The sequence below is a fragment of the Grampus griseus genome, assembly GCF_964374135.1.
Source record: "Grampus griseus genome assembly, chromosome: 3".
Lineage (NCBI taxonomy): Eukaryota > Metazoa > Chordata > Mammalia > Artiodactyla > Delphinidae > Grampus > Grampus griseus.
In genome coordinates this window covers 114,246,727-114,274,097 of record NC_139019.1, presented here as the reverse complement: position 1 = coordinate 114,274,097, position 27,371 = coordinate 114,246,727, and the positions used below count along the sequence as shown (strand labels likewise).

Genomic DNA, 27,371 nt, shown 5'->3' with positions numbered 1-27,371 from the left:
GGGTACCGGCCAGAGTCGCACACAAGGGGCAGCGTCAGCCCCTGCGGTCACAGGCTTCCCTGGCCCGATGCCTCGAGTTAGGAGGTATTTTAGCCCACAGACTACGAGGAGACCCTCCAGATCAGAACCAGGGGTCACACCAGCCAACACTTTGGAGCTGAGTGGCCCTAGGCCTGTTTTCTTCTCTCTCTGATGGGGGTAGTTCATCCTGCCTTGTTTCCAGGATGGTTTCGGGGTCAGGGGGACAGGGAGGTGAGCCCCCTGCAGAAGTAGGTGCCACCCAGGGCCGTGCTCTGGAGCCTCCCTGCCACTCACGCCATCTGTAGTAAGAGAGCCTCAGAGCTGGGACCTGGTGGAGAGATGGGACTCCTCGGTCACCACCACTGCCCCTGCTGCAGACTGCTTGCACTTTGGGGGAGGAGGACTATTTCCAGAGCTTCTGATTGTGGTTTCTCTGTATGCAGATACACAGCTGGGTATGTCCTGCCTCCCCCTCTTCCCTAGTCTCTGGCCAGCTGGCCTCTGCCTTCACCTGTCCATAGCCCCAAGCTGTGCCTCAATTCCATTCCTCTTCCTTCTCTAAGATGAGCTTTCTTTTTGTTATTATTGCTATTGTTATTGCTATCTTAATACAAAACCACCTGTGATTATTACAGAAGCAGCCGACAGGCAGAAAGGGCAGGAAAAGCGCCACAATCCTACCCAGTGGGAGTCACGGGCAGCGCCCTGGTATATAGCTTTCCCAGTCTTTTTCATTCCACGTGTATGTTTTCCAGCCTAAAAAAAATCTTAGCAGTATATTCTGAACAACTTTCCGTGTCAGCAGACATATTTCTATACCATTATTTTAAAACTTTAGAGAATGTATTCAATAAAAGCAACTTGTACCCGTGATAAAAGTTTCAAACAGGACACAAGGTATAAAATGCTCAGCTGATCTTCTCCCAGGCCCTCTTAAGGGAGCAGGGCACTCTCTTGGGTATCCCTACAAAATATGTATATATTACGCTTTTTAACTTACACAAATAGAAGCCTTCTGTACTCATTATACATAAAAATTTTTTTTTTTTTACTTAGTACAATATCTTGGAGTTCTTGGCAAACCCTTGTGTATGGCTACATCTTACTCTTGTTGTCTACTGCATCATAGGGATGCACTGTAATGAACTACAATTTATTTAAGTAGTCCTCTCTTGATGAACATTAATGTTACCAGTTTTTTTCTTTTACTTGCTAATGCTTTAGCAAGAATTACTTTATGTAATATTTTGGAGTAAACTTGCTGCTTTGTAAGTAATAGTGAGCTTGTACCTGTAGGGTACCATCTTAGCAGCATAAAGTAGCTGAAAGAGAGTGAGCATTAAAAAAAGATACTGCCAAATTGCTGTCTAAAAGAGGAACTACTTTTAAGGTCGACGATGGCCTTCTGATAAGTCTTCATACCCCTGGCGAAGGTGGACACAGCATGCCTCTGCCAGGCTGGAGCATGACCTCTTTCCACCCTATTTGATTTCCTGTTTGGAATGGGCCTTTTTCTTCCTGCTGTGGCAGTCCCTTCTGCTTCCTCTGGGTCCAGTTTCCCCTTCAGGGTTATGCCCCCAGATTTTTGCTGTGATATATATTATTCTGGGCTGGGGGAGGGTGAGTCCCATAGTTAGAAGCTGACTGCTCAGACCCTTGCCCCCAGCTGATGGTATCATAGTTCTCCTGGGTAACTGGGAAAAGGACCCTAGTGTTTTACACAGCCTGTTTCTTTTTCTTTTTAAAAAATTTTTTATGGGAGTATAGTTGCTTTACAGTGTTGTGTTAGTTTCTACTGTACAGCAAAGTGAATCAGCTATACGTATACACATATCCCCTCTTTTTTGGACTTCCTTCCCACTTAGGTCACCACAGAGCATTGAGTAGAGGTCCCTGTGCTATACAGCAGGTTCTCATTAGTTATCTATTTTATACATAGTATCAATAGTGTATATATGTCAATTCCAATCTCCCAATTCATCCCACCCCCTCCCCCTTGGTATCCATATGTTTGTTCTCTACATCTGTGTCTCTATTTCTGCTTTGTAAATAAGATTATCTATACCAATTTTTTCAGATTCCAAGTATGCATTAATATACGATATTTGTTCTTCTCTTTCTGACTGACTTCACTCTGTATGACAGTCTCTAGGTCCATCCATGTCTCTACAAATGACCCAATTTCGTTCCTTTTTATGGCTGTGTGATATTCCATTGTATATATATGTACCACATCTGTCGATGGACATTTAGGTTGTTTCCATGTCCTGGCTATTATAAATAGTACTGCAATGAACACTGGGGTGCATGTGTCTTTTTGAATTATGTTTTTCTCTGGGTATATGCCCAGTTGTGGGATTGCTGGGTCGTATGATAATTCTATTTTTAGCTTTCTAAGGAAGCTCCATACTGTTTGCCACAATGGCTGTATCAATTTACATTCCCACCAACAGTGAAAGAAGGTTCCTTTTTCTCCACACCCTCTCTAGCATTTATTGTTTGTAGATTTTGTGATGATGGCCATTCTGACCAGTGTGAGGTGATATCTCATTGTAGCTTTTTTTTTTGTGCGGTACGTGGGCCTCTCACTGTTGTGGCCTCTCCCGTTGTGGAGCACAGGCTCCAGACGCGCAGGCTCAGCGGCCATGGCTCATGGGCCCAGCCGCTCCCCGGCATGTGGGATCCTCCCAGACCGGGGCACGAACCCGTGTCCCCTGCATCGGCGGGGGACTCTCAACCACTGCGCCATCAGGGAAGCCCCTCATTATAGTTTTGATTTGCATTTCTCTAATAATTAGTGATGTTGAGCATCTTTTCATGTGCCTCTTGGCCATCTGTATGTCTTCTTTGGAGAAATGTCTATTTGGATCTTATGCCCATTTTTTGATTGGGTTGCTTGTTTTTTTGATATTGAACTGCATAAGCTGTTTGTGTATTTTTGGAGATTAATCCTTTGTCACTTGCTTCGTTTGCAAATATTTTCTCCCATTCTGAAGGTTGTCTTTTCATCTTGTTTATGCTTTTAAGTTTATGCTTTTAATTTGCTGTGCAAAAGCTTTTAAGTTTAATTAGCTCCCATTTGTTTGTTTTTATTCTCATTAGTCTAGGAGGTGGGTCAAAAAAGATCTTGCTGCAATTTATGTCAAAGAGTGTTCTGCCTGTGTTTTCCTCTAAGAGTTTTATAGTGTCTGGCCTTCCATTTAGGTCTTTAATCCATTTTGAGTTTATTTTTGTGTGTGGTGTTAGGGAGTGTTCTAATTTCATTCTTTTACATGTAGCTGTTCAGTTTTCCCAGCACCACTTATTGAAGAGGCTGTCTTTGCTCCATTGTATATTCTGGCCTCCTTTGTCATAAATTAGGCGACCATATGTGTGTGGGTTTATCTCTGGACTTTCTATCCTGTTCCATTGATCTATATTTTTGTTTTTGTGCCAGTACCATATTGTCTTGATTACTGTAGCTTTGTAGTATAGTCTGAAGTCAGGGAGCCTGATTCTTCCAGCTCTGTCTTCCTTTCTCAAGATTGCTTTGGCTATTCGGAGTCTTCTGTGTTTCCATACAAATTGTAAAATTTTTTGTTCTAGTTCTGTGAAAAATGCCATTGGTAATTTGATAGGGATTGCATTTGAATCTGTAAATTGCTTTGGGTGGTATAGTCATTTTCACAGTATTGATTCTTCCAATCCAAGAACATGGCATATCTCACCATCTGTTTGTGTCATCTCTGATTTCTTTCATCAGTATCTTATAGTTTTCTGCATACAGGTCTTTTGTCTCCCTAGGTAGGTTTATTCCTAGGTATTTTAGTCTTTTTGTTGCAGTGGTAAATGGAATTGTTTCCTTAATTTGTCTTTCTGATCTTTTGTTGTTAGTGTATAAGAATGCAGGAGATTTCTGTGTATTAATTTTGTATCCTGCGACTTCTTATATCTCACTGTTATTGTTTCCAGGGACTGCTTAATATTTAACTTCAGAGGCTTGGGCCCAGGTTTATGGGGACTTTGTTGTTTGGTAATTGGATGGCCATGCACTGGACCATCAGCAGAGCTGGTTGGGAGGGATATTAATGGGAACCTGTTAATGAAATGGCAATTAAAATTCTTTGGACATTTTGTTCACATCAGTCTGCCAAAGCTGAGCTGAAACCCTCCAGCCATGGGATGGAAAAGCCATCGAATTTCACGTGTTTGTGGAGAGAAATGGCCTTTTTTTTCGATTGATGGAGTCATTTGAGACCATGGAATGAAGTAATTAAACTAAGGGCAGCAAAAAACTTTGACAAAGCATTTTAAAACACACGAACCTCTGACTCACTGAGGGTCATCTTGTGAAATTGCTGCTTCCAACTTGGCATCATAAAGTAATAATGGTGGTGATGATCATGGTGGGAGTTTCTACCATTTCTGAACACTTGCAAGGTGCCAGGCATGGTGCTACACACTTCATCACTATAAGAGGCCACATAACTATCAGAAGTAGTTATTACTTTCCCAACTTATAGATGAAGAAATGGAAACCCCAGAGAAGTTTAGTAACTTGCTCCAGATCACATAGTTTGTGAGTGGCAATGCCAAGATTCATGATGAGGCTGTCTCCAGGGCCTGTGCTCTGAGCCCACTGTTTATTTTCACATCTTCCCAGGCCAGTTCAGCCTCTCTGTCCATGGCGGTTGCCTCACTCCTACCTCTGCTTCTACCTTGAAGGTGGCAAGTGAAGTATTAGTGCAGACGCATGTATTTTCTGTTGTTAGTTGTTCTACTTGTTGGGATTTTAGGAAACTTCCCTGTTCCTTCCATACTCTGGAGAACAGGGAACTTTGTTGTTGTTGAATCAGTAGCACTGATAACTGGGTAGTTTTGATATAGCCCTTTGCTCTGTGTGTGTGTGATAGAGAGAAAGGGGAGGTACAACATATATACTTCTGGAATTAGGTCGACGTGGAAAGAGAGCTTGTATCCCACCATCCCTGGGAGAGTGGAGTCAGTGAAATTTAGAGTCTGAGGGCTGGTGGTCGTGACCCCTTGTGGGAAGAGGTCAAGGTAGATCTGTGTTACTTCTCTGTGGGAGCTGAGCCTTCTCCCTGGAGCAAGGAAACTGTGGGCCTTGAAAGCCAAATATTGATTCAAGAAAGCTTACCTTTGCCCTCCCAAAATAGGATAATGGAGAGAGAAATTTAAATCAGCTGTTTTCTTTTTTTACCCTGTTAAAATGTTTTGATTCTGTTTGTGTGTCCACCTGTGTCAGCCATTCATTCCTGGGGGCATGATCAGTGGTTCCATTCAGAGGCACTCATACCTTTTATGCTGGGGCCACTGGCCCTGGAATAACTGGGTTCATTTCGTCTCTGCAGGTCAAAGAAGTCATAGATGGGTTATTGTCTGGGCTTGTAGCTTAGTTGAACCTGATCAAAGGCTTAGGTTTATTTCATCCCATCAAGAGGGAGAAATGGACTTGGGACTTGCTTGAGAGGTTGCCTGAGCCCTAGGCAGTCCTGAAGAATGGACAAGGAAGCGCAGTAATTGCAGAGCTCAATATCTGCAGACATTGTCCTGGACACTGAGGATTCACATTCACACAGACAGACTCAAATGAGACAGACCCTGCCCTCATGGGACTCATAGTCCCAGTATGAGAGGAAGACCTCAGGTGGTAAGACAGGTTGACTAGCAGTATGAACATTTTAATTTCCTATTTGGGTGGCTTTGGGAACACAGAAGAATATCACGGCATCTAGCCTGGAAGACAGGTGGATTAGAGAAAGATTTCAATCCAAGGGTTGGGTCTGAGATTTGAATCCAGGTCTGATGCCAAAATGTTTAGAACACTACTACTAAGATATTTTTTAAAGAAATATCTTTAGATTCCTGTTTCTTTCTCTCTCTGCAGTATCCCTAAGAGGGATTCTTAGGGTGCTCTGATGTCTATATTGAATTTTACCAAAATGGCCTGCTCAGGACAAGTTTTTATTATCTTGAGGACTATAATACTTATCAGAATGTTTGTTATTATATTCAGATAGCCTTAATTTCAAAACCTGGCTCTACCACTTTACTGCCGTATGATACTAAGCTCATAACTTAGGCTTTCCAAGCCTCCATTTCTCCATCTGTAAAATGGAGATATTGATATTCACTTCAGCTGGGCTTTTGGAAGATATAAGTGACATAATATATGTAAAATACCTAGTACAGTGTTAGCTGTTTTTAGGAAAAGCCATTAACTTTCTCCAGGCCTGCTTCCTTGAAAAGACCCAAATATGCCCCCTTTCCTAGGAATGTGCCACCCAATTTCCTCTTCCTTTCAACATTGGGAAGATATGCGTGTGTTGCTTGCCAGGGAAAGGATTTGCAGTTGTCTGGTGCCCCTCCCCTTCTCCAAAATTTCTCATCCAAATGGACAGGAACAGATCCATTAATGTTTCATTAATCAAAACTTGGATTGTTTTTTTTTTTTTTGGAGAAGGAAGGCTTTATTATTATTTGCAGCAAGTAGGGAGAACCCTGGAGATCTTTCCCAAAGCAGTGTTTCCAAAACTTGGATTTTTAAAATATTTATAATAATACTTTTTATTTGAGTACAGAGGGGAAATAAAGAGCTATCTTTTAATCCTGAAATTCTAGACTTACATATTTGTGACCAAACAGTATCTATAAATTTGTATTCTGCATTTTCTCTTAATGTTATGATTTTTTGTTATTATTATAATCTCTTAAATCATGTTTTCCCTTTATATTCCATAAGCAAAAACTTAGTCAAATGAAGAGAAAAATTAAATACCTAATAACTTAACTCACTATTTCCATTCCAAAACTTGGATCCTAAACAGTGTTTGCTACTTATAGTGAAGCCTGGTTAATTGGGACTCTCAGTCAGAATGGTTAATTAATTGACTTTTTTTTTTTTCCTGTTTATACTCCTCCCTAAAGGAAAAAAAAGCAAAAAGACAAGAAAAGTTAGAGTTTATTTTGGAGAGTCCCCCTTCAAGGGGCTAGCCCATGGTTGAAAGATACTACACCCCTGCATATTTCACCCATCCCCCAAGATTGAGCCTTGCCTGTCTCTCCTGCATCTCTGGGAGCCTGGCACAGGATGCTCTATACATATTTGTTAGATGAATGAAGACACAGCCTACCCTCTAGCTAGACTGAGCTATTGCTGTTCTCTAGTCATGCTCTGAATTTGCCTGCTTTTATTTAACTTGGAGTACCTCTCCCAGTCATGGCCCTGTGGACTTTGGGTTGAAGTTGCTGGTGCCTTGTTTTACCCTTTTGTAAGCCAGTGGCCTCCTTGTAGGCATCGGCTCTGCTTTCTTCATTTTTGAAGAAACACTGTATTTGGCACATGTATGAACAGTTATTGAGCACTTACAATGGTCTCAGGAAATGTGAGTTACATATATTTGCTTATCTAATGCCCATAACACCTCTATGAGATAGGTGCTATTATTCTCTCTATTTAATAGATGAGAATACTGAAGCCTTCAGTATTCTCATCTGAAGAAATTGAGTAACTTATATCACTAGAAAGTTTGTGGAACTCAGTGGAATAAAGTGGGTCTCTTAAGACCTTTGAGGTCCACAGCCTTGCCTGCAGGACCTGCAGTCTCAAAGGATGACTCTGATGCTGCAGAAACGCTTCTCTGTTGGAGAGCAGTCCTGCCCACAGAACTGGACTTCGTGACTCAGGAACATGGGCGCATAATATTCCTCCTTCATTTCTAAAGAGTTTCTTATAGATCTCAAAATGGGCTAATACATAGTATCATTTTTGAACTTCAAAACAACCTGGAGACTGAGGTCAGGCATTACCACCCCATTTCATGATTCAGGAAGCCAAAGCCTGGAAAGAAGTGACTGTAAGAGGTGGAGCTGGGACTTGAACCCAGGTCTTCTGATTGTTAGCCACAGTTTGTCACTACATTCTCCCTTAACACATTCACAGCAAAGCAAAACAAATTTTAAAAAAGCTCCAAACAAACAAGTGTTAAAGGTAGAAGCTGATTCTCAGGGCGGTATCTTCTGGTAGCATAGTGGGTTCTTTCCAGGAAGAGGCTGGGAAGAGCGCTGACTTGAGTACAAAGTCTTCTGGGGAGCTCCTGTCTCCCAGGAAACTGAGTTAGCCAGAGCATCCTGTTCCTGTTTTTTCTGTCCTGTTGTGTCTTGAGTGTTGCTAACAGAAAGGGGGCTCTGGTCCCCAGACTCTGGGCCCTGTGTCCTCAGACCAAAGGGGGAAGGGAAGGAGTTTTTGTCTGGGCCCCTTCTTCGTGTCCCCCTGTTCATGCCTCGCAAATCTCCTGGATCTCGGGGTGCCAGCCCTGGGTGAGAAGCTCCTGCCCAATACCTCCCTTGTTGCCTCCTCCCCACCAGATGCTCCTTCCTGGGAGGATTTCTGAAGGTTTTCAGTGGGAGGTTCCTGATGGGCAAATAAGCAGCTGACTTCAGAGAGAAGGGACCCAGATTCACATCCTGCAATGCCCCAGAGTGTGAGAGATGGGGAGGTGTGGGGGGCTGACTACTTCCTGCCTTGGTTTATCTTTGAGGACTTCTGGTTTGTTCACCAAGTCACCTAGGGTACACATCACTGCACTTCTATTTTCTTCCTTTTCAAAACCCAAGCTCATCTACTTTTGGCTTTCTGAGCTCTGAGGAAGAATTCCTTACAGCTCAGAATTTTACTTTCTCACCTCCTCCTGTTCTTTTCACTCCTCCAAATGTTAGGTTTTTCAGTCAACCAAAGATAAAGGTGGGAAGACCAGGTATGGCTCTGGGCCACAGGGATGTAGGCACTGGTTTGCCTGACTCACCTGCTGAGCTCAGCCGAGGCTGGTCCACAGAGCCTCCCTGCCTTATACTTTGTCAGTTTTCTCTCTGCTGTTTCTTGGGTGTTGCCAACACATTGGGAGACTCTGGTCCAAAGACTTTTTGGGCTAGAAAGAGTGTATAGGGAGAATCCTGTTACTTTCCAAGCCTCCAGGCCAAGAATGAATTTCCATTGTCCAAAGAAGATTGTTTACTTGCTTTTATTTTAAAATCTTTAGTAATGGACACTTTAAAAATAACTATCTAGTCTTAAATATTCCCATAGTTAGGGAGGTGTTTTGAATGTCATACTTAAAATCTATGCTTTAACTAAAGGCTTTATTCTGTTGACATATAGAGAAGTAAGACCAGCTTCTTACGTTTTGACAGCTGCTTCCGTTTGTAAAAGATCTGACTTTTAAATTTGTCTTGTCTTGTACAAGCATCCCTGAGCCTCAGGACGGGTGAGCTTTAATAGTGGCTTCAGTTATATCATTAGGCTGGTGGGGAGAAAGTGGGGAGCCCTCTTTGTCCAGTGAAAGATGGAAAAGATTATTTATAACTCAGTCATTGAGAGTAAAGTATTAACATTTAGGGAATCTGGATGAAAGGCATACGGGAATTCTTTGGATCTGAAATTCTTACAACATAAAAAGTTAAAAATGATTTTTGCAAGAAAATTATTTAAACCTTAAGTTCTTCATTTGTTTGGTTTTTAAGAAGTTGATGAGTGTGATTGGCATGCTCTGATTTTCCTTTTCATTGTGCAGCTGCAGCAGAGTTGATGTTTCAGCAGCCTCCCAGGCATGGAGGGACTCAGAATCTCACTCCAGGAGCCAGCCAGGCCAAGTGGGGGGTGGGGAGCTTCTGGAATTATCCAAGAAGCTCTCAGGGCAGAGCGGGACCACCACAGAAGGAAGGGGAGGGGCCTGGAGGGCAAGGAGCACAGATGCTCCTGGGGCGATGGTGCAGGATTGTGAGAACCGAGGAAGGAGCAAGGTATGGGGCAAATGACAAAGGACGCTGTGACCTCCAGAGTCTGCTACACCAGGAACTGTCAGCCCTTGGGCTGGTTCACTTGGAAGGAACTTGCAAAACACGTTCTCAATTCCTCTCTCATCAGAGCATGGGAGGGAGTGAGACGTGGTTTTTACCTCCATTGTACAGATGGGGATACTGAGACCCAGGGAAGAGATGCCATTGGCTCAAAGACACAACTCATAAATGACAAAGCCAGGACTTGAATCTAGGTCCTTCTTTCTGAAGTGCATGCTCTTTCACTGGCAAATGCCTCTGTAGTAGCAGGATGGCGGCCTGGGCGAATGTCAGGGTAGGAATTGTCCTTGGCATTTCCCTTGTGTGGTCCTCGGGCCTGTGAGTTTTATCTTGTTCTAGTTGTCCCCGAACTCCCCTCCATCTTATAGCCACTATAGGCTCAGCCGCTGTGGACTGTTCCCAGTGGTGGTGGTGCCAGCCATGTTGGTGCCACACCTGGACAAAAGCTTAGTTGAGCCTCCTTGTGAACCAGATTCTCACTATAGCAGGCTTGACTTGGGCAAGATGGGATGAACCCTTCTGCCAGCCTTCTAATGTTGACTTCCTACCAGAACCCCCAGAGACTTTGAGCCACACAGCAGTTCTGACCCACTTTTGTTTGGCTGAGCTGCAGGTGGCACCGTCTGCAACTCTGCCAGCCTGTGCCTTGAGGGGAAATGAGCTCGATTAAGTAGGCAGGCCCCTGTGAGGCTTCTCTGCAGCACCATTATTAATCTCATGGAGCATGGAAAAAATATAACCTCGCATCTCTCTGCCCCGTTTTCCTCTGTGATGATGTTCAGGACAGAGGGTCACGCAGGGGGATGCCTTTGCTGCTGAATTAAGAGGCTGGTTTCCCTCCAGCCAGGATGTCTGCCTTTCTCTCTGCCTCCTGCCTCCCCCAGAGCTCCCAGGACTCTGCTCTGAATCCCACAGATTGTCATGGCCTTGGTTCGTGGAAGGGCAGGAGTGTGTTATAACTTTGTTTTCTGAACTTCTGCTTTTTTTGGAACAGAGCAGCACTTTCCAGAGGTGATGCTGGGGGAAGAATTTCTTAGCCTAAGTCTGGACCAGGTGTGCAGCTTGATATCCAGTGACAAGCTGACCGTTTCTTCAGAAGAGAAGGTATGACATGGCCCTTCTTTGAACCAGGAGTCCTCTCGTGAGGTGGTCATGGGAAGGACTTGTGGTTCAATGAGACCTTTTCTCTTTTTCAAATAAAAAAAAGATCTTATTTTTTTGGTCCCTTTTTTTTTTTTTTTAAAAAAAAAGGCTTTCTGGCCCACGACTGCTACATTCACTTTATGGACCCTTTAAAGAAGGAGTAATGGTGATGATGATGATGATGGCGACAAAGCTGCCTCCCTTTTTTTTTTTTTGCCTCCCTTTCTTAAGCGTTTATAGTTTGCCAAGCCCTGTGCTAAGTGCTTGATGTTCTTCAGTTCACTCAGCTTTCACCTCAGCCTGTGAGGTGAAGCAGGCATCACTGTTGTCCTCACATTACAGATGAGGAAACAGACTCAGAAGATTTAATTAGCTTGTTCAAGGTCACTCAGCTGGTTTGCATGTCATCTGGTCTTAACCATAGTCCCATACAGCCTCTTGTGAGTATCACTGAGCATTTAAGCCAGAGCATACCTTTGGGGAACATCTACTCCGATAGGGAATTGGAATTTTTACTGATGAGGAAACCGAGCCCCAGAGAGGGGATAGAAACTGCTGAAGGTCACACACAGTTTTTCGGTGGCCAAGCCAGGACTAGAACCCAGATCTCCTGACCCCAGTCCCCTGACTCACTGACCACACACCTCTTCCTCTGTGCTAGAAGCTTGACTTCTGCCCCTGCTGTAGCTGATCTGTGACTGCTGATCTATCCTACTTCCCAGCCTTCCTCATCTCTGACCCTATGCTAGGAATATTCTCTACTTCCCTCTTCACCTGGTTGAATTCCCAAACAGTTCAGATTTTTCTTCTACCAGGAAGAATTTCTTTACTCCAGGAGATTCAGTCTACTATACTGGAAATAACATACGCTTCCATGTTGGCCACTGGGGTCCAAATCTCATCTCTAGTATTTACAAATCAGTTATGTGACCTTGGGCAAGATATTTTGCTTCTCCATCTACTTCCTCATTTTGTAAAGTGTGGGTAGTAATAGAACATGTTCCACAGGGTGGTTGTGGGGATTGAATGGGATAAGGTATGTAAAATGCCTAGTATAGTACCTGCTGCCTAGTGGGTGCCTAGTCAGTGTTAGCTGAATTGATTATTGACTGTGCATCTGGAATTAATCCCTTTTGCCTCTGGGATAACACTTAACCTTGTTCTGCTTTATATTGTAGTTAGTTCTGAGCTGGTCTTACCTCCTCCACTCACTTGTGAGTTCCCTGATGGTAGGGACCACACCTTACTCACCTCTGCAGCCTCAGAGATACTCAATAAATGTTTCTTGAATTGTCCTAGTCCAATCTCAGCATCCAAGCTTGAGGCCCTTTCCTGAGGGAATATTCAAGGAAAAGCCCTTGAGAAGGATTTTATGTTGGAGATGAGAACTGCATCCAAAGGTACATGTCCAGAGAATGGGTGTGAAATTCACAAGCCCCTGCCTGTTGTCCTGCAAAAGTCTGATCAAGAAGAAAAGCAGTTGTCAGTTGGAACGATGGGCTATCCTGAGACTTCAGGGGGATCCCCAGAAGGTGACTGGCACAAGCTGGACTCTCCCATAGGCTTAGGGAGGTCTCTGCTTCCATTAGCTGATGTGAAACAGCACCTCCAGGGGAAAGGATGCTTCTGGCCAGGCCACAGGCCCCTTCCTGCCCCAGCCTCAGAAATGGACAGGCTTTCCTCGCTTCTTGCTAAGCTTGTGTACTTTCTTCTCTGCACTGTGCTACCAAATTGGCACAATTTGACGGAATGAACCAGTCATTTGGCTCTGTGAATGTTGGGCTGTTGGCCAGTTTAGGGTCTGCTTGATCATGTCCTCAAGTGTAGTTTGAGAAAATGGAAGCAGGCACATAAGTAGCAGGATTTGAATCAACTTAGGGTGTTGGATTGAGAGGGAGACCCTTCGATCTTAAATTCATCCTGGCCCATCCTTCTCTGAGATCATAGTAAGTTTTAGGTGAGGGCTTATCTATGCGTGCTATGCCAGGACAGGGGTGGAGGTGGGTTGTTAGTAGGGAGGGGCAGTATAGTGCCCTGGAAACCACTTGGGTTTTGGACTTGGGCAGGACTGGTTCCACACTCAGCTTACTGACCGTATGACCTTGAGAAGTCACTGGTTTCTTTGAACCATAATTTACTTACATGTAAAACTGAAATACTAAGAGTGCCTCCCTTATAGAGTTGTCACGAGGATTAGAGATAATGGGTGAAAAAAAATCAAATACGGTGTTTGATAGGTGCTCAATAAATGGCAGCTATCATTGTAATGATCACAGTTCTCTCTTTGGAGGTACCAGTGATAATGGTAATTGTATTGATTTGCCATTGGTAATGGTGAAACAAAGCATGGTGTTAATTGCATCTTTCCAGAAACAAAGAAACATGACAATAGATGTACACTCTTAAAACTTGTCTATAGTGACTTTCATTTATTCATATGCTTACATATGGGTTCCTCTTTCTGTAGAATCAGTTTGGAGTGTAGGTATTTTTCACATTATTGATGTTGTGTATCATATTTGGTTCTCAGAAGTTATGTGTAATTCAGAGTTATGTGATGCTTTCAGAAAGTATATTACTCATGATCTTGAACCCTTTGGTATGTTTAAGGTTAGCTATGTAATTTTGAGTCTTATTAATGAATAGTAGGGTTTGGCCTGCATTTTCTCTTTGGCAAAACCCATATATTTTTTTTCCCCTTAATTGCTCACATATTGCTGGAAGTTAAATAGCTGGAAGCTTTTGACAATTAGATGTTTGTCATTTGAACGCTAGCCCTTAAGGCTTTGAAAATTCTGTGATCTGTTCCAAGAGGTTTGGTGATTTCTACTCCCTTTAATTACATTGCGTGTGATAGGCATAATCGCTTGCATGCATAATAGCTTTTTCTTGCGATATAGTGAAAATTTTTGAGTGTATTTGAAGTAGTATCAGGGAATCTTCATTTAAGTTAAAATCCAACTGATTTAATGTTAACATTTGCAGAAAATTCAGTTGCGTCGGCAGTCAAATGACCTGTGTTCAGCGAAATTTACACTTGAACCACAGTATCAGTTATATTATGACTTACTTCTCTACCAGCAGCCCACAGGTTTCTTTCAATGTATATTATAAAATGCAGCCAGGTTTCAGATGCATCTTAAAACTATGCATCTTAAAATAGAGGAAATGTAGTATCTTACTATTAATGATGACTTTAAGTGTCTGTGGCTGGGCCCAGGCAGCTTGCTTGTTGGAAGTTTGAAAGTATGGGTTCTGCGGCCAGAATAACTGAATTCAATCCTGGCTCCACTACTTTAACAAGCTGAGTGATCTTGGGCCAGTTATTCATCTCCTACCAGAATGTATACACCATGTATAGTCAGGAATTTTGACTATCTTATGGTTGCTTCTAGAGTGGTGTCAGGTCCATGGTAGATACCAAAAAATATTTGTTGAAGGAATGAATAAAAGAACCTAAGTCTCAGTTTTCTCATCTGTGAAGGCGGGTAATGATAGTGTAGTATCTATCTTATAGAGCTCTTCTGAGGATGAAATGAGGTGATACATGTAACCATTGACTGGGGCCTTTCTCAAGGGGAAGCTCTTCCCGGGTCCCATATTGGTCTGGGTGGTTGGCGTGACCTGCGGCTCTGTGCCAGGCAGGAGCTGAGGTGGTAGCTGTCTCTGGGTCGCCAGCACCCCCAGCACCATCTGGGCCTCTCTGAGGGCTCAGGTGCTGTTCTTCCACCAAGAGCACTTGCTTTTGCCCACGACTCATCCCCTTCACTACGCTCAAGCTCCTTGAGGGCTGTGAGGGTACCTTAGCCATCTCTGTGTCACACACAGTCCTGATACAGAGCCCTGGGAGGCACTAGGAGGTGCTCAGCAGACGTTCCCCGAGGGAGTGAAGAGGCAGACTGGGGCTGGGCTCTGCCCTGAGCCAGCTGATATTATGGGGATAATTTTAATATTTTTCCAGAGAATAAGGAGAAATGTGGGAACTAGAGGTCGGAGGGAGGCATGGATCTTTGCCATTTTCTCTCCTGTTTTTCCTCCGTGTGGTTTTTGTTTTAAAATTCCTGTTGTTTGAGAGAGGACAAGTGGATGTGGTAGGAATCACAAAATCACTAGTTCTTTGGTTAGGACTTTCCTCCCCTCTCCCCTGCTTACCCCTGCCCAGTGAGAGGGAAAACACAGAGAAGCAAGCCCCTCCCAGGCACCCGATTCTTTCCTATGGGAGGTGTCGCAGGGTTAGAGCTAACCCTGTGAGCAGAAAGCCTGTTTTTTGCATACGCTTTGAGACACGAAGTTCAGCTGTCACCATGGGCAGCCTCATTGACCCAGGGGCAGGATAAGCAACCTTCCAGGACAAACACACTGCAAGGAGAAGAGATATGACTCCTGCGTTCTACTGCAGTTTTGCCACCGAGTTGCTGGTTATTGGACTTTTCGGAATCTTTGCTTTCCTAGGTGGTAAATATCTTTCTACTTCTCAAGAATTCCATGCCTTCTTATGAAACACTATTGAGGCTTCTCAGAGTAAGAACTAACGGGGAAATGGCCACATGTTAGATACAGGTCAGGAAGGAATTGGTTGAGTTTCTTCAAAAAATTAAATTAGTGCCAAGTATGTGTTATAATGAGAAGAACAGGTTAGTTTCTCTCTGCATGATCACATTTTTATGTACTTTTATCTCCTAAAACTCTCATCAGGGGACAAATTCTGATATTTTATCTCCTGGAAGGGATTGGACCTTGTCTCCTGGGATCATTAGTGTTGCAGGCTCTCCTGTCTGAATGCCTAGCCTCTCCCGCCAGCACCGGTGGTCGGTCTGGGGTGTGGGCAGGAGCTCCTCAGCCGGTAGGCTGGGCTTCAGTGCTTGCTGCTGAGGCATCATCCAGCGCCCAAAGAAGTACATCCCGTGCTTAGGCCGAGCTGTTGGCAGCCCTGCCACACTCTGAGGTCAGCATTCGAGTTGCCAAATCCTCAGCCTGCAGACAATGATGTGGCCTGGGCCCCTGAGTCAGTGTTACCCTTCTTACTGCTCTCCTTTGGAGAGCACAGTTCAGTAAGTGCCTATGACGGGCGGGAGTACCACCACGCTAGGACCAAAAATCTATCTTGGCTGCTCACTGTGACTATTTCACACATCGTTGAAAAAAAGCTCGGAGTAAGTGAGCTTGGAGTAAGCTCAGAGACATGAGCAAATGCAAAGTGCACGGTTCAACTTTGTACAAAGTGCAACACCCACAAAGCCAGCACCCAGATCAAGGAACAGAGCTCCAGGCCTTTCCTCCCAGTCACTGCCCCCCATCCCGAGACGCCAAGCTACTATTCTGACTTCTCAGTAGATCAGTTTTGCCAGTTTTTGAACTCTGTATAAATGGAATCCTGGTGTGTGCATGCTTTTGTGCCTGACTTCTTTTACCCAGCATACTGTTTTGCATATCATTTCTAATGCATACAACGGCTCTCAAGGCCATTTGGAGAGGAGGAGACTAAGGCTTATTGACAATAGACAGCTCTGTGATTTGAAGGTGACTGTATCTGCCACCCAGGCCCCTGGTCTTTATTAATGAACCCCCACCCCGATGGGGAGACCCTTACTCATTACTGTTCAAGAGCTTGTTGGGAGTTCCCTGGTGGCCTAGTGGTTAGGACTCTGGGCTTTCACTGCCATGGCCCGGGTTGAATCCCTGGTTGGGATCCCGTGAGCTGTTGGACCTTTCCCCTTGCCAGTGGGCTCCCCCCTTTACTCAGTGTGCGGGAACATCTGGCTTGGCTGTCTCAGTGACTTAGGGGGTGGGGTAGAAGGATCAGGTTCATCTGGTATTTTCTGGCCAAGGCTTGTGCTTATGTTGGAGGTGTGACCCGAGGACGATGAAATCCAATTTCCTCCATCTCCTTTCCACATAGCAACCTCGTAGCACTCAAGAAATTGGTTCTGGAACATGAAGCGGTGAGGAAATGATGCTATTTCTTTGTCTAAAAGTGAAACCCTAAGCATGCCGTGTGGGCAGCCAATTATTTCATCCTGGGGCCCATGAAAAGTATTTTCATCTGAGTAGACATCACCCTGTCTCATGATTGAGGCCACAGGGTCTCTGCTTAGATTTTACAGACCAGGGGTTGACACAGTTTTCCTTTAAAGGGCTAGACAGTAAATATTTTAGGCTTTTGTGGGCCACAGAGTCTCAGTTCAGCTCTGCTGTTGAAGTGTGAAAGCAGCCATAGATGATTTGTCATGAGTGAGTGTGGCTGTGTTCCAGGGAAATTTTATTTACAAAAACAGGTGCATGTGGCCTGTTGGCTGAGGTTTGCCAGCTGGGTAGCTGCTGAGAATAACGGGTAAGAGCCTGAGCCCTGGAGATGGGCTTGTGTGGGCCCAGCCCTGCTGCTTTCTGCCTCTGGACTTGGATGAGTCAGTCAATAAGGGGCAGGAGTGTCTACTCAGTGGCCGTCAGGAGAGTCCATGGTTACAGTGTCTCTGGGGAGTGTGGCTCAGGGCCTGACACAGCATGGACATGAACTGCTGCTGCTGCTACCTGTTGCCCCTTTGCCTTGGCCAGTCCTTTGACGGCAGGGGCCGTTGGGAGCGATTTTAGGCACATAGGCTAGTTGGAAGTTTATTTGCTTATTTTCCAAGCATGACGTCTAAATGAAAAAAATATGCGGCCTTCTCTAACTGCTGAGAAGGTCACCGTTGCTGCCGAGTGCTGTGGCTTTCACAGCTGAGTAGGTAAACAGTGCAACTGAGTGGAACCAGTTAGACAAGTCAAGCCAAAAATAAAGATAAGGTTAAATATCAACGTCATTAGACTCAGCCTGCTTTGCAGCTTTTATAGCAAAGACTAAGCTGGTTGACAGGGAAGGGCGTGATCAGTAAATCCTACCTACTCAAGGCCTTGCAGTTCATTCTTCATGAAAGCTTTCTCAACCAGTCACCTGGCATTGTGCTCAGCGGCAGGAAGTGCAGAGAAAGAGCTGGTATACTTCTCACCCTGCAAGAGTTACAGTCCAGTAAAGGGAAGTGGAAGGAAGTGTGGGTAACCACAGTGCAGGGCAGGACAGAACCATGGCTGCTCATCTCCTAACACAGCAAAAGCAAGGAGTCTCCAGCATCCTTTGGTCTGTGGCCTGGCTCTGCCCTCCCCACCAAGATACCAGCCTCTGCTTCCCCAGTCCTGCTGTCTGTTCCAGCCTGCTTATGTGCTTATTCTGAACTCATTTGTCCATTCATTCATTAAAACATATTTGAGTGTGTGTTATGCGCCAGCAAGTAAGACAAGGTCCCTGTTTCAGGGATCTTAAGGGCTACTTGAAGAAACACACAACTGTTTACAAAATAATGTGATAAGGGTGAGACACATAGCTCTGTGACAGTTAATAATTAAAAAAAAATGAACTAGACAAGAATTTCCATGGTGTGTCTATGTTTGTACACATATAGGTTATTTTATATAGAAATGGTAGCAAACTATACATACATACTGCTCCTTCCCTTCTGTTCCATTCCACTCATCTCTCTTCCCTTCCCTTCCCTTTCTGACGGATTCCTTCCTGATATCTTGTTCAATCTGAGTATGCTTAGCCTGACTTAAGTATATGTTTAGGAAATAGGGCCAAAGCATTATTAACATATCAATACACACAAAAATATAGTTAGGGTAAGAAAAATTGGAGGTTTTTTACCCACCCCGGGAGATATAGCTTTCAACTTTGAATTTTGAAATTGTAAATTTTGTTGTAGGATTGAGATCAAATCGAGAAATTAATTGAGAACAATCAACGTTATACCACGCGGGAGATAGCTGACATAGCTCAAAATATCCAAATCAAGCACTGAAAATCATTTACACCAGTTTGGTTGTGTCCTTTTCTTCTCCCTTCCACTTTTTATTTTGAAAAATTCCAAACCTATACTAAAGTTGGAAAGAATGAACATTCATATACTCTTTACCTAGATTCACCATTTGTTAACGTTGTGCTTCACTGGCTTTCTCTTTCTCTCTCTCTCTATTTAATCTTTTATTTTGCTGAACCATTTGGCAGTAAATTGCAGACATCATGACACTTTACCCCTAAGTATTTTAGCTTGCACCTCCTAAGAACAAGGAAATTCCCTTTTCTAGCCATAAACCATTATCATACCAAAGAAATATCTAGTCAGCATTCAAATTTCCTAACAGTCTCAGAAAAAGTCTTTCATGGTTGTTTCTTTTTAATCCATGATTCAAACAAGGATCATGCCTCCCATTTAGTTCTCATGTCTCTAAGTCCCCTTAATCTGGAACTATCTCCCTGCCTTTTTTTTTTTTAAGTGGTTTTCATAATGCTCACAGTTTCGAAGAATGCAGGACACCTGTGTTGTAGAGTGTTCCACACATGGAGTTGTCTGATTGTTTCCTCACTATAAGATTCAGGTTAAACATTTTAGAAAGAATACTACCTAGGGGATGCTGGTTCCCTCTCATTAAATCACATTCAGGAATGTATTGGGTTGGCCAAAAGGTTCGTTCGGTTTTTTCCATAAGATGGCTCTAGTAGCACTTAGTTTTTTGTTTTTCTTAAGATTTATTATTTATTTATTTTTAAAATTTATTTTTGGCTGCATCGGGTCTTGGTTGTGGCACATGGCATGTTTGTTGAGGCATGCGGGATCTTTCATTGCAGCATGTGGGCTCTTTGCTGCGGCGCGTGGGCTTCTCTCTAGTTGTGGCATGTGGGTTTTTTTCTCTCTCTTTAGTTGTGGCACACGGGCTCCAAGATGCGTGGGCTCTGTAGTTGTAGCGTTCGGGCTCCCGAGCATGTGGGCTCTGTAGTTTGTGGCACGCAAGCTCTCCAGTTGAGGCACACAAACTCAGTAGTTGTGACACGCAGGCTTAGTTGCCCTGCAGCATGTGGAATCTTAGTTCCCTGACCAGGGATCGAACCCACATTCCCTGCATTGGAAGGCGGATTCTTTACCACTGGACCACCAGGGAAGTCCCACTTAGTTGTCTTTAACTTCATTTGAAACAATTTTGTTAGATTGTATTGTGACAGCTGTCATATTTGCATGCATTAAAAAAAAGAAGACATCAAAATTGGTGAATTTTTGTGTAGCCATTTTAATATTGAAGATGGAAGGAGAAAAGCAACATTTTCAGCATATTATGCTTTCTTATTTCAAGGAAGGTAAAAACCAACCGAAACGCAAAAAAAAGGTTTGTGCAGCGCATGGAGAAGGTGCTATGACTGATCGAACGTGTCAAAAGTGGTTTGTGAAGTTTTGTGCTGGAGATTTCTCGCTGGATGATGCTCCACGGTTGGGTAGACCAGTTGAAGTTGATAGAGATCAAATTGAGACATTAATTGAGAACAATCAATGTTGTATTACGTGGGAGAGAGCTGACTTATTCAAATACCCAAATCAAGTGTTGAAAATCATTTGCGTGAGCTTGGTTGTGTTCATCGCTTTGATGTTTGGGTTCCACATAAATTAAGTGAAAAAAACCTTCTTGACCACATTTTTGCATGTGATTCTACACTCCAATGTAATGAAAACGTTCTGTTTTTAAAGCAAATTGTGATTGGCAATAAAAAGTGGATACTGTACAATAATGTGGAATGGAAATGATCGTGGGGCAAGCGAAATGAACCACCACCAACCACACCAAAGGCCGGTCTTCATCCAAAGAAGGTGATGTTGTGTATATGGTGGGATTGGAAGGGAGTCCTCTATTATGAGCTCCTTCCGGAAAACCAAACAATTAATTCTCACAAGTACTGCTCCCAATTAGACCAACTGAAAGCAGCATTCAACGAAAAGCCTCCAGAATCAGTCAACAGAAAATGCATAATCTTCCATCAGGATAATGCAAGACCACATGTTTCTTTGATGACAAGGCAGAAACTGTTACAGCTTGGCTGGCAAGTTCTGATTCATCAGACATATTCAACAGACAGTGCGCCTTCGGATTTCCATTTATTTAGGTCTTTACAAAATTCTCTTAATGGAAAAAAATTCAATTTCCTGGAAGACTGTGAAAGGCACCTGGGACAGTTCTTTGCTCAAAAAGATACAAAGTTTTGGGAAGATGCAATTATGAAGTTGCCTGAAAAATGTCAGGAGGTAGTGGAACAAAACGGTGAATATGTTGTTCAATAAAGTTATTGGTGAAAATGAAAAATGTGTCTTTTATTTTTACTTAAAAACCGAAGGCACTTTTTGGCTAACACAATAATATAAATTTGTCCTATTTATTAGTGGTGCTGACTTTGACCACTTGTTAAAGGTGGTATCTGTCAGATATACCCGTTTGAAGCACCCCCACTCTCCCCATGTAATGAATAAGTAATCTGTCAGGTGACACTTTGAGAACCGTGAATATCTTTTTTCCCAACAACTTTTCACCCAATGATTTCAGCATCTATGGACGGTCTTTGCTGAATCAGTTATTACATTGGTGGTTGCAAAACAATGTTTTTCTTATTCTGTCATCCCTTTTACCTTATTAGAAGACATTTTTCTGGGAAGAGCAGCCCTTCCCACACTTTCTAAAGTGTCCTTACGGACTCATGGACTCTTTTTTTATTCTTTGGGTTATGATTCATTACTATCCTTTTCTTTTAACTAAAAGTATTTTAAATTGAGGTACGATTTACACCCAGTGAAATGTATAGATATTAAGTGTAAAATTAGATTCATTTTGACAAATGCCTGTGCTTACATAGCTCCTGCCCTATCAAGATAAAGAACATATCCATTACCAGAAGAAGTTTCCTTTGGCCCCTTCCCAGTCAGCGCAGAACTGATTTCTTCATTCTTCTTTTTGATGTTTAAATTGTCCCAGACGTCGGCAGTGAAAAAGCGCCATCTAGCTCGCTCTGTGTCTGTTCGTCGTGTCCCCCTTAATCTTTGAGCACTTTCTTGATTTCTGGCGCAAGAAAGTGTTTTGTCTTATTACTACTTGTTATTGTTATTATTGTTTTTTAAGAGCTGAAAATATCCCATGGTATCGATACTAGTTTAATAATTTCTCCACTAGTGGATTTTGGGTTGTTTCCTTTTTTATCCTGTTACAAAAACGCTGCAGCAAACATCTTGGAACACATATTCTTGCACCACTTTTGTGAATGTTTTTGTTGACTAGAGCTCTAGAAGTGATATTTCTAGGTCAAAGATATGCACATTTGAATTTTTGATTGATATTGCCAAATTCTTCCTTCCCTTCTTAAGCCGCGTTAGTTAAGTTTCCATTAACAGTGGTGGTTTCCCTGCTGTCTTACCAACATTGAAGTTTATGTGTCTCTGTGTATATGGTGGTACAGAGTTTGAATTTGAACTTAACCTTGAGTAAGGCAAACATCCAAACCATAGATTCCCCTTTTTGCTTCGAAGCCCCATTTTGATTTGTATAGAAATGAAATCTCTCCTCAAAGGAGAGATTTGACCCAAGGAGAAATTTTTGCCATTTTCTGTCATTCAGTGTCACATTCACCATTACAGCCAGCTTTTGCAGAGGATATCTTTATTGTTTTTATTCTGCATTAAATGAACATGGGAGATAGATGAAGAGACGGGGGTGTGTGATGGGTATGATGATATTGCCCCCAGGGCTTCTGGTCCTCTTGGACGGTCTTTGTAAAATTTGGTTCAGTTACTGCTCTGTATTTCTACCCTGAGGTAACTATTGGAATTGATTTTTGTTTTGCGATGAACCTTGATGATTCTGTGTTTGGGGTAGCAGGTTTTTCTTAGCGTACCTGTGTGTGTGTGAGAGAGAGCACTCTCTGACGTCAGATAGTAGAGACTTTGTGTTTTTGTTTTATTTTAAGTATTAAATTTAAAGGTGTTTACATTAGCCTAAACACCTTTGTGGATGACTTGTAACTTTTCTTTCTTTTTTCAGGTTGAGGAAGTTGTTTGAAAGCTGTTTAAAGTTAATGCCTCTTTGCAAAAGTTACCTATGTTGATTTTCCTTACAGGTATTTGAAGCTGTGATTTCATGGATCAATTATGAGAAAGAAACCCGTTTAGAGCACATGGCAAAGCTGATGGAACACGTCCGTCTCCCTCTCTTACCGAGGGATTACCTTGTCCAGGTGAGTGCTATGTGAAGAACCAAGCGCTTCCCTGCTCACCCAGGCCTCCTAGGAGTAGCAGTGGGCAACCCTGGTTGTATGGAGTGGTGAGTTTCCTGGGTCCTTTCTGTGGAGTGAGGGCACCAACCCACTGGGTTCAGTGTGAGGCATGGTAGTGTAAGGTTTGAGGATGAGACACTAAGGTTTAGTTCCTCCTCTTCTACTTCTTAGCTTTAAGCCTCAGTTTCTTTTTCCCTAGAAGGGAAATTATACTAGAGCCCAGCAGGGTTGTTGTGAGGACCAAAGGAGCTGTAAGGATGCGGTTCAGGTGTTAGCATGGAGCTGGGGATGACACATGTTCAACAGAAGTTATTAGCTGTTTTTGTTGTACAGAACTGAAGCAAGAAGGGTCATTTCCATCATGTTTCTATGTTCCCTTCTTGCCTTCGTGTTAGGCAACTTGGGGCCCAATTCAGGACTGTAAAAACCAGCTCTTCGCAAGTGCCTGGAATACATACTGCGTCTGCTTCCTCTAAAACATGGTGCCACATATTTTCTCATTTAATCCTTGTAACAACCCTGTGAGCAGAGGTTAAAATACCCTTTTTACAAATGCGGGCTTTGAGGCTTACGGAGGTTGGGATTTATCTGGAGTCACCAGCTAGTAAGTGGGAGAGTTAGGATTCAAATCCAAGTCTGTCTGGCTCTAGACCACCCACCTTCCCTAAGCAGGCGCCACCTTTAATACTTTCTCTTCTGTTTGTATATTTTACATGACTTAACTTTGTAGTGTCAGTGGCATTAGATGTTTTCCAGGCAGGCAGAGGATAAAACTTAAATAGACAAATAACAAGTGCCAAGGCAGTAGGCCAGCCCTCAGCCGTCCTCAAGAAGTCCCTGGGAGGAATGGCAGATGTGAAGCCGGGATAAGAGTAGGTTCAGCAGCCCAGCAGCTGAGCTCCGTCACTTCTTGACCGTAAGACCCTGGGCGAATCCTCAGCCTTGCTAAGCCTCTGTCTTCTCATCTGGTGAAAATAGCCCCTGCCCTTATAGGGTCATTTGGGGATAGAATGAGATAAACCATGTAAAAGCCTACAACCCTGTGTTCAGTGATGTCTCTATGGTCTTCACGACCACTGCTACCGTTGGTAGTAGCGAGAGAGAGTATCCTTACCAGCACTTATAGTCTTCATCTTGTGGTGCTGTTGATCACAGGCCTCAGGAGTCAGTGGAATGGTCTCTGAATCTCTGAACCTCAGCCCTCTTCTCAGGGGCCGGGGCGTATATTCTCAAGCCTTCATACATGTCCTGCGTTTTACACTTTGGATGGTACCACTGCCACCTGGTGGCCGCACATCCTTCGTGTAGGAGAGGCCCCCTCAGCAGAGGCACCGAACCCACCTGAGCTCCCCGTGTCAGAGCCAAACCTCCCACTATCCTGAGTGGGGCCTGACCACTGGTGAAGGCGGACACCTGGCCTCCAGCGCAGTCTCACTTTCACAAGGAGGAAGGGCGGCTTGTGGACTTGGGTTCCGAAGAAAGCTAAAGGGGCTTCAGATACCCCTGCGCACAACCTCCGTCAGGTACCCACAATGGAAATTTAATGAAGACTTTAGGAAATAGTTCCTGGGTTATTAGGGCAAGGTCAGGTTTAGATCTGGAGAAGGAGGAGCTCAGAGACAATGTGCATGAGAACTGTTGTGTGGGACTTTTTTTTTCAGAACACCTCTGGAAGGAGATGTTTCATTAACACTCATTTTCTCCAATAAAGATGTTAAAAAACAACAACAACCCCCTCCCCCCAAAAAACCATTCATTTGACCTTGAAACGTCAAACTAGTCTAACCACTGGGGATGGCTGATGGTAGAGGAGGAGGCTGAGAGGAAGGAAAGCTCTGGGAAGACCTGTACCAACACTGACTTCTGGGGGAGTTGTTTTGTTGTTGTTGTTTTCTTTTAATAGCTAACCTTTTTTTAGGCTTTTATTAAATATTTACAAATATTGTGCCAAGTGTATAACATGCCATATCTTATTTAAAAATTTGTCCTTGTGATAAAATATGTACAATATAAACTTCATCATGGTAACCATTTTAAGTGTACAGTTCAGTGGCATTAATTGCATTCACTGTGCTGTACAACCATACCCATTTCTAAAACTTTTTCATCATCCCAAATTGAAACTCTGTACCCATGAAGTACTAACTCTCTCAGGGAGCTTTTCATTCAAGCCGAATGAGTTCTTTGGGAGAAGTAGCTACTCATGCATTTTTCCTTCTTCCCAAGCTTTTAAAGAGATCCTCTCCTACCCTTTTTCATTTTTAACTGACCCCAAACGTTTATGATTTGTCCCTACCTGCCTCAATCCCTCAGTAGGAGGGAAAAAAACCTTCCAAGAAAACGGAGTGTCCCTGGGGATAGTCTGTGGGGAAGGAGGTGTCCAGAGGTAACAGAGGCACCCTCACTGATCCTTCTTTTCCTGCCATCTCCAACACTACCCAGCAGGTGATGGCCCTGGCCGCATTCCCATTCCTAGTTACAGGTGGGGGACCCAGGAGCGGCTCAGCCAGGCCTGTGCATGACAGCTCGAGGACTGAGATAATTGAGGTGGGGAGGCCCTTCTCATTCTCTGACTGGACCTGAGGGCCTCTGGGTCAGAACCCTTGTCTTGTGCATCATTTTCTCCCCGGGGTCCAGCACTGAGCTGCCCAGCCAGGAGACATTCAATCACCGTTAGCTGCTGAATGGAATTGACCTTGCCAACAGCTCCCAAACACTCCAGCAAAGAAGACATGAAGTAGCCTCTGAAGACCACACTACCCCTTACAGTTATGCCACGTAGCAATCTGACCTGTGCCCAAGGGTGGAGATTTGAGAGTCAGAGTACCAGCATGGTTCATCCTTAGCTTTGCTTATGAAATATTTAGGCCCACACTTGCTGAGCACCTGCTTAAGTCCTTGGCTCTAGAATAAGGCATGAAGAAGCCACAGCCCCAGCTTAGATGCAGTCCAAGTGGAGGTCAGTTGGTGGGACTTTTGTGTAGGACATTCTTTCTGCTCTGATACCACTGCTTTGTTGGAGAGTGCCTCACTGGACACTTCTCCCTGAGGCTTGCACTCTAAGATAATGAATATGAATTCTTCTTCTTGAATATCACCTTATTATACCCAGTGCCTCCAAAGGTTGGCCGATGCATCCCACCGTTTTCCTCTTTCCCTCCCTCTCCTTCTCTCAAATATCTGGCCATTTGCCTTAAACATTATAATACATTCTAACCAGAAGGCATGTGGAAAGAAGCTTTAGGGACAATCAGTTGTCTTTGTTTTGCATAATCTCGTTAAGCCTATAAACAAACAAACAAACACAACCTATGAGGTTGTGGGGGACTTTAATATGCCCATCTTACATCTTACAGATGAGGAAACTGAGGATCAGAGGAGTTAAGTGGTAGAGCTGGGATTTGTATCCCTGCCTGCTTGATGCCAGAGCTTAATCACCTGCTCCATTGTTCTCTTGAGATGCAGGAGGTGGGCACTAAGCTGTAACTCTGTGGACCTTTGTCTTAGGGTCTGAGATGGTGTGGTATGGGAACGAATGAGTATGAGAGTACAGGAATGACTCAGCCCAGGGAGATGGCTTGGGAAATGGGGCCGAGTTCTGCACCAGGATCACCTATGGGTTATTACCTCTAGACAGTTGAAGAAGAAGCTTTGATAAAGAATAACAACACCTGTAAGGACTTCCTCATCGAGGCCATGAAATATCATCTTCTCCCTCTGGATCAGAGGCTCTTGATTAAAAACCCAAGGACGAAGCCCAGGACTCCAGTTAGCCTGCCCAAGGTAAGCCCCAGCCCAGTCACTGCCAAGAGTTGGAACTGTGATCTGGGAAAATGGCCTTGTACTCCTGTCTCCAAGTCTCTCCTCACCCATGGCTGCCCTGCATCTCGGTTGTATTTACCGCCTAGGAGATGGAGTCTGCTGGTTCCTCGTGAATCTGCTGGTACCTCTCTCTTCCGGGGTCTTCCTTTCCTAAGGGTTTCAAGGTAACCTTCACTGTCACCAGGAAGGATTGTGAATAACTCAGGTCTCTTTCTTCTTCCCTTCCTGTTTTACACCATGGTTTGGGCTCTGTTTCTTTTGGAAGCAGAGGAGTAGCTGGGTGGGTCTTGACGTAGTGATGGCCATAGCAGTCCTCTTTCTAGGCCATTCTTTGAGTCAGAACAGTCCTAGTCTGGTTTCTCCCCTCATCACAGAGCCATAAAGGACAATTAGGGCTGCCAGAGGAGAAAGGGGCCCTTAA

The 27,371-nt window shown here is 43.8% G+C and overlaps 1 protein-coding gene across 5 annotated transcripts in view; it reads left to right on the top strand.

The window, feature by feature from the left end:
* The window catches only part of KLHL3 (kelch like family member 3), a 110,368-nt gene that overhangs the window by 52,109 nt on the left and 30,888 nt on the right, over positions 1-27,371 (top strand). For 4 of the 5 annotated variants that reach the window (XM_082652129.1, XM_082652128.1, XM_082652130.1 and 1 more), the window contains 3 exons: positions 10,871-10,980; positions 22,973-23,089; positions 26,762-26,911. In XM_082652129.1, coding sequence (XP_082508255.1) covers positions 10,871-10,980; positions 22,973-23,089; positions 26,762-26,911 — 377 coding nt within the window. The remainder of the gene's footprint in view (positions 1-10,870; positions 10,981-22,972; positions 23,090-26,761; positions 26,912-27,371) is intronic. The other variant, XM_082652132.1, reaches the window with a different exon arrangement.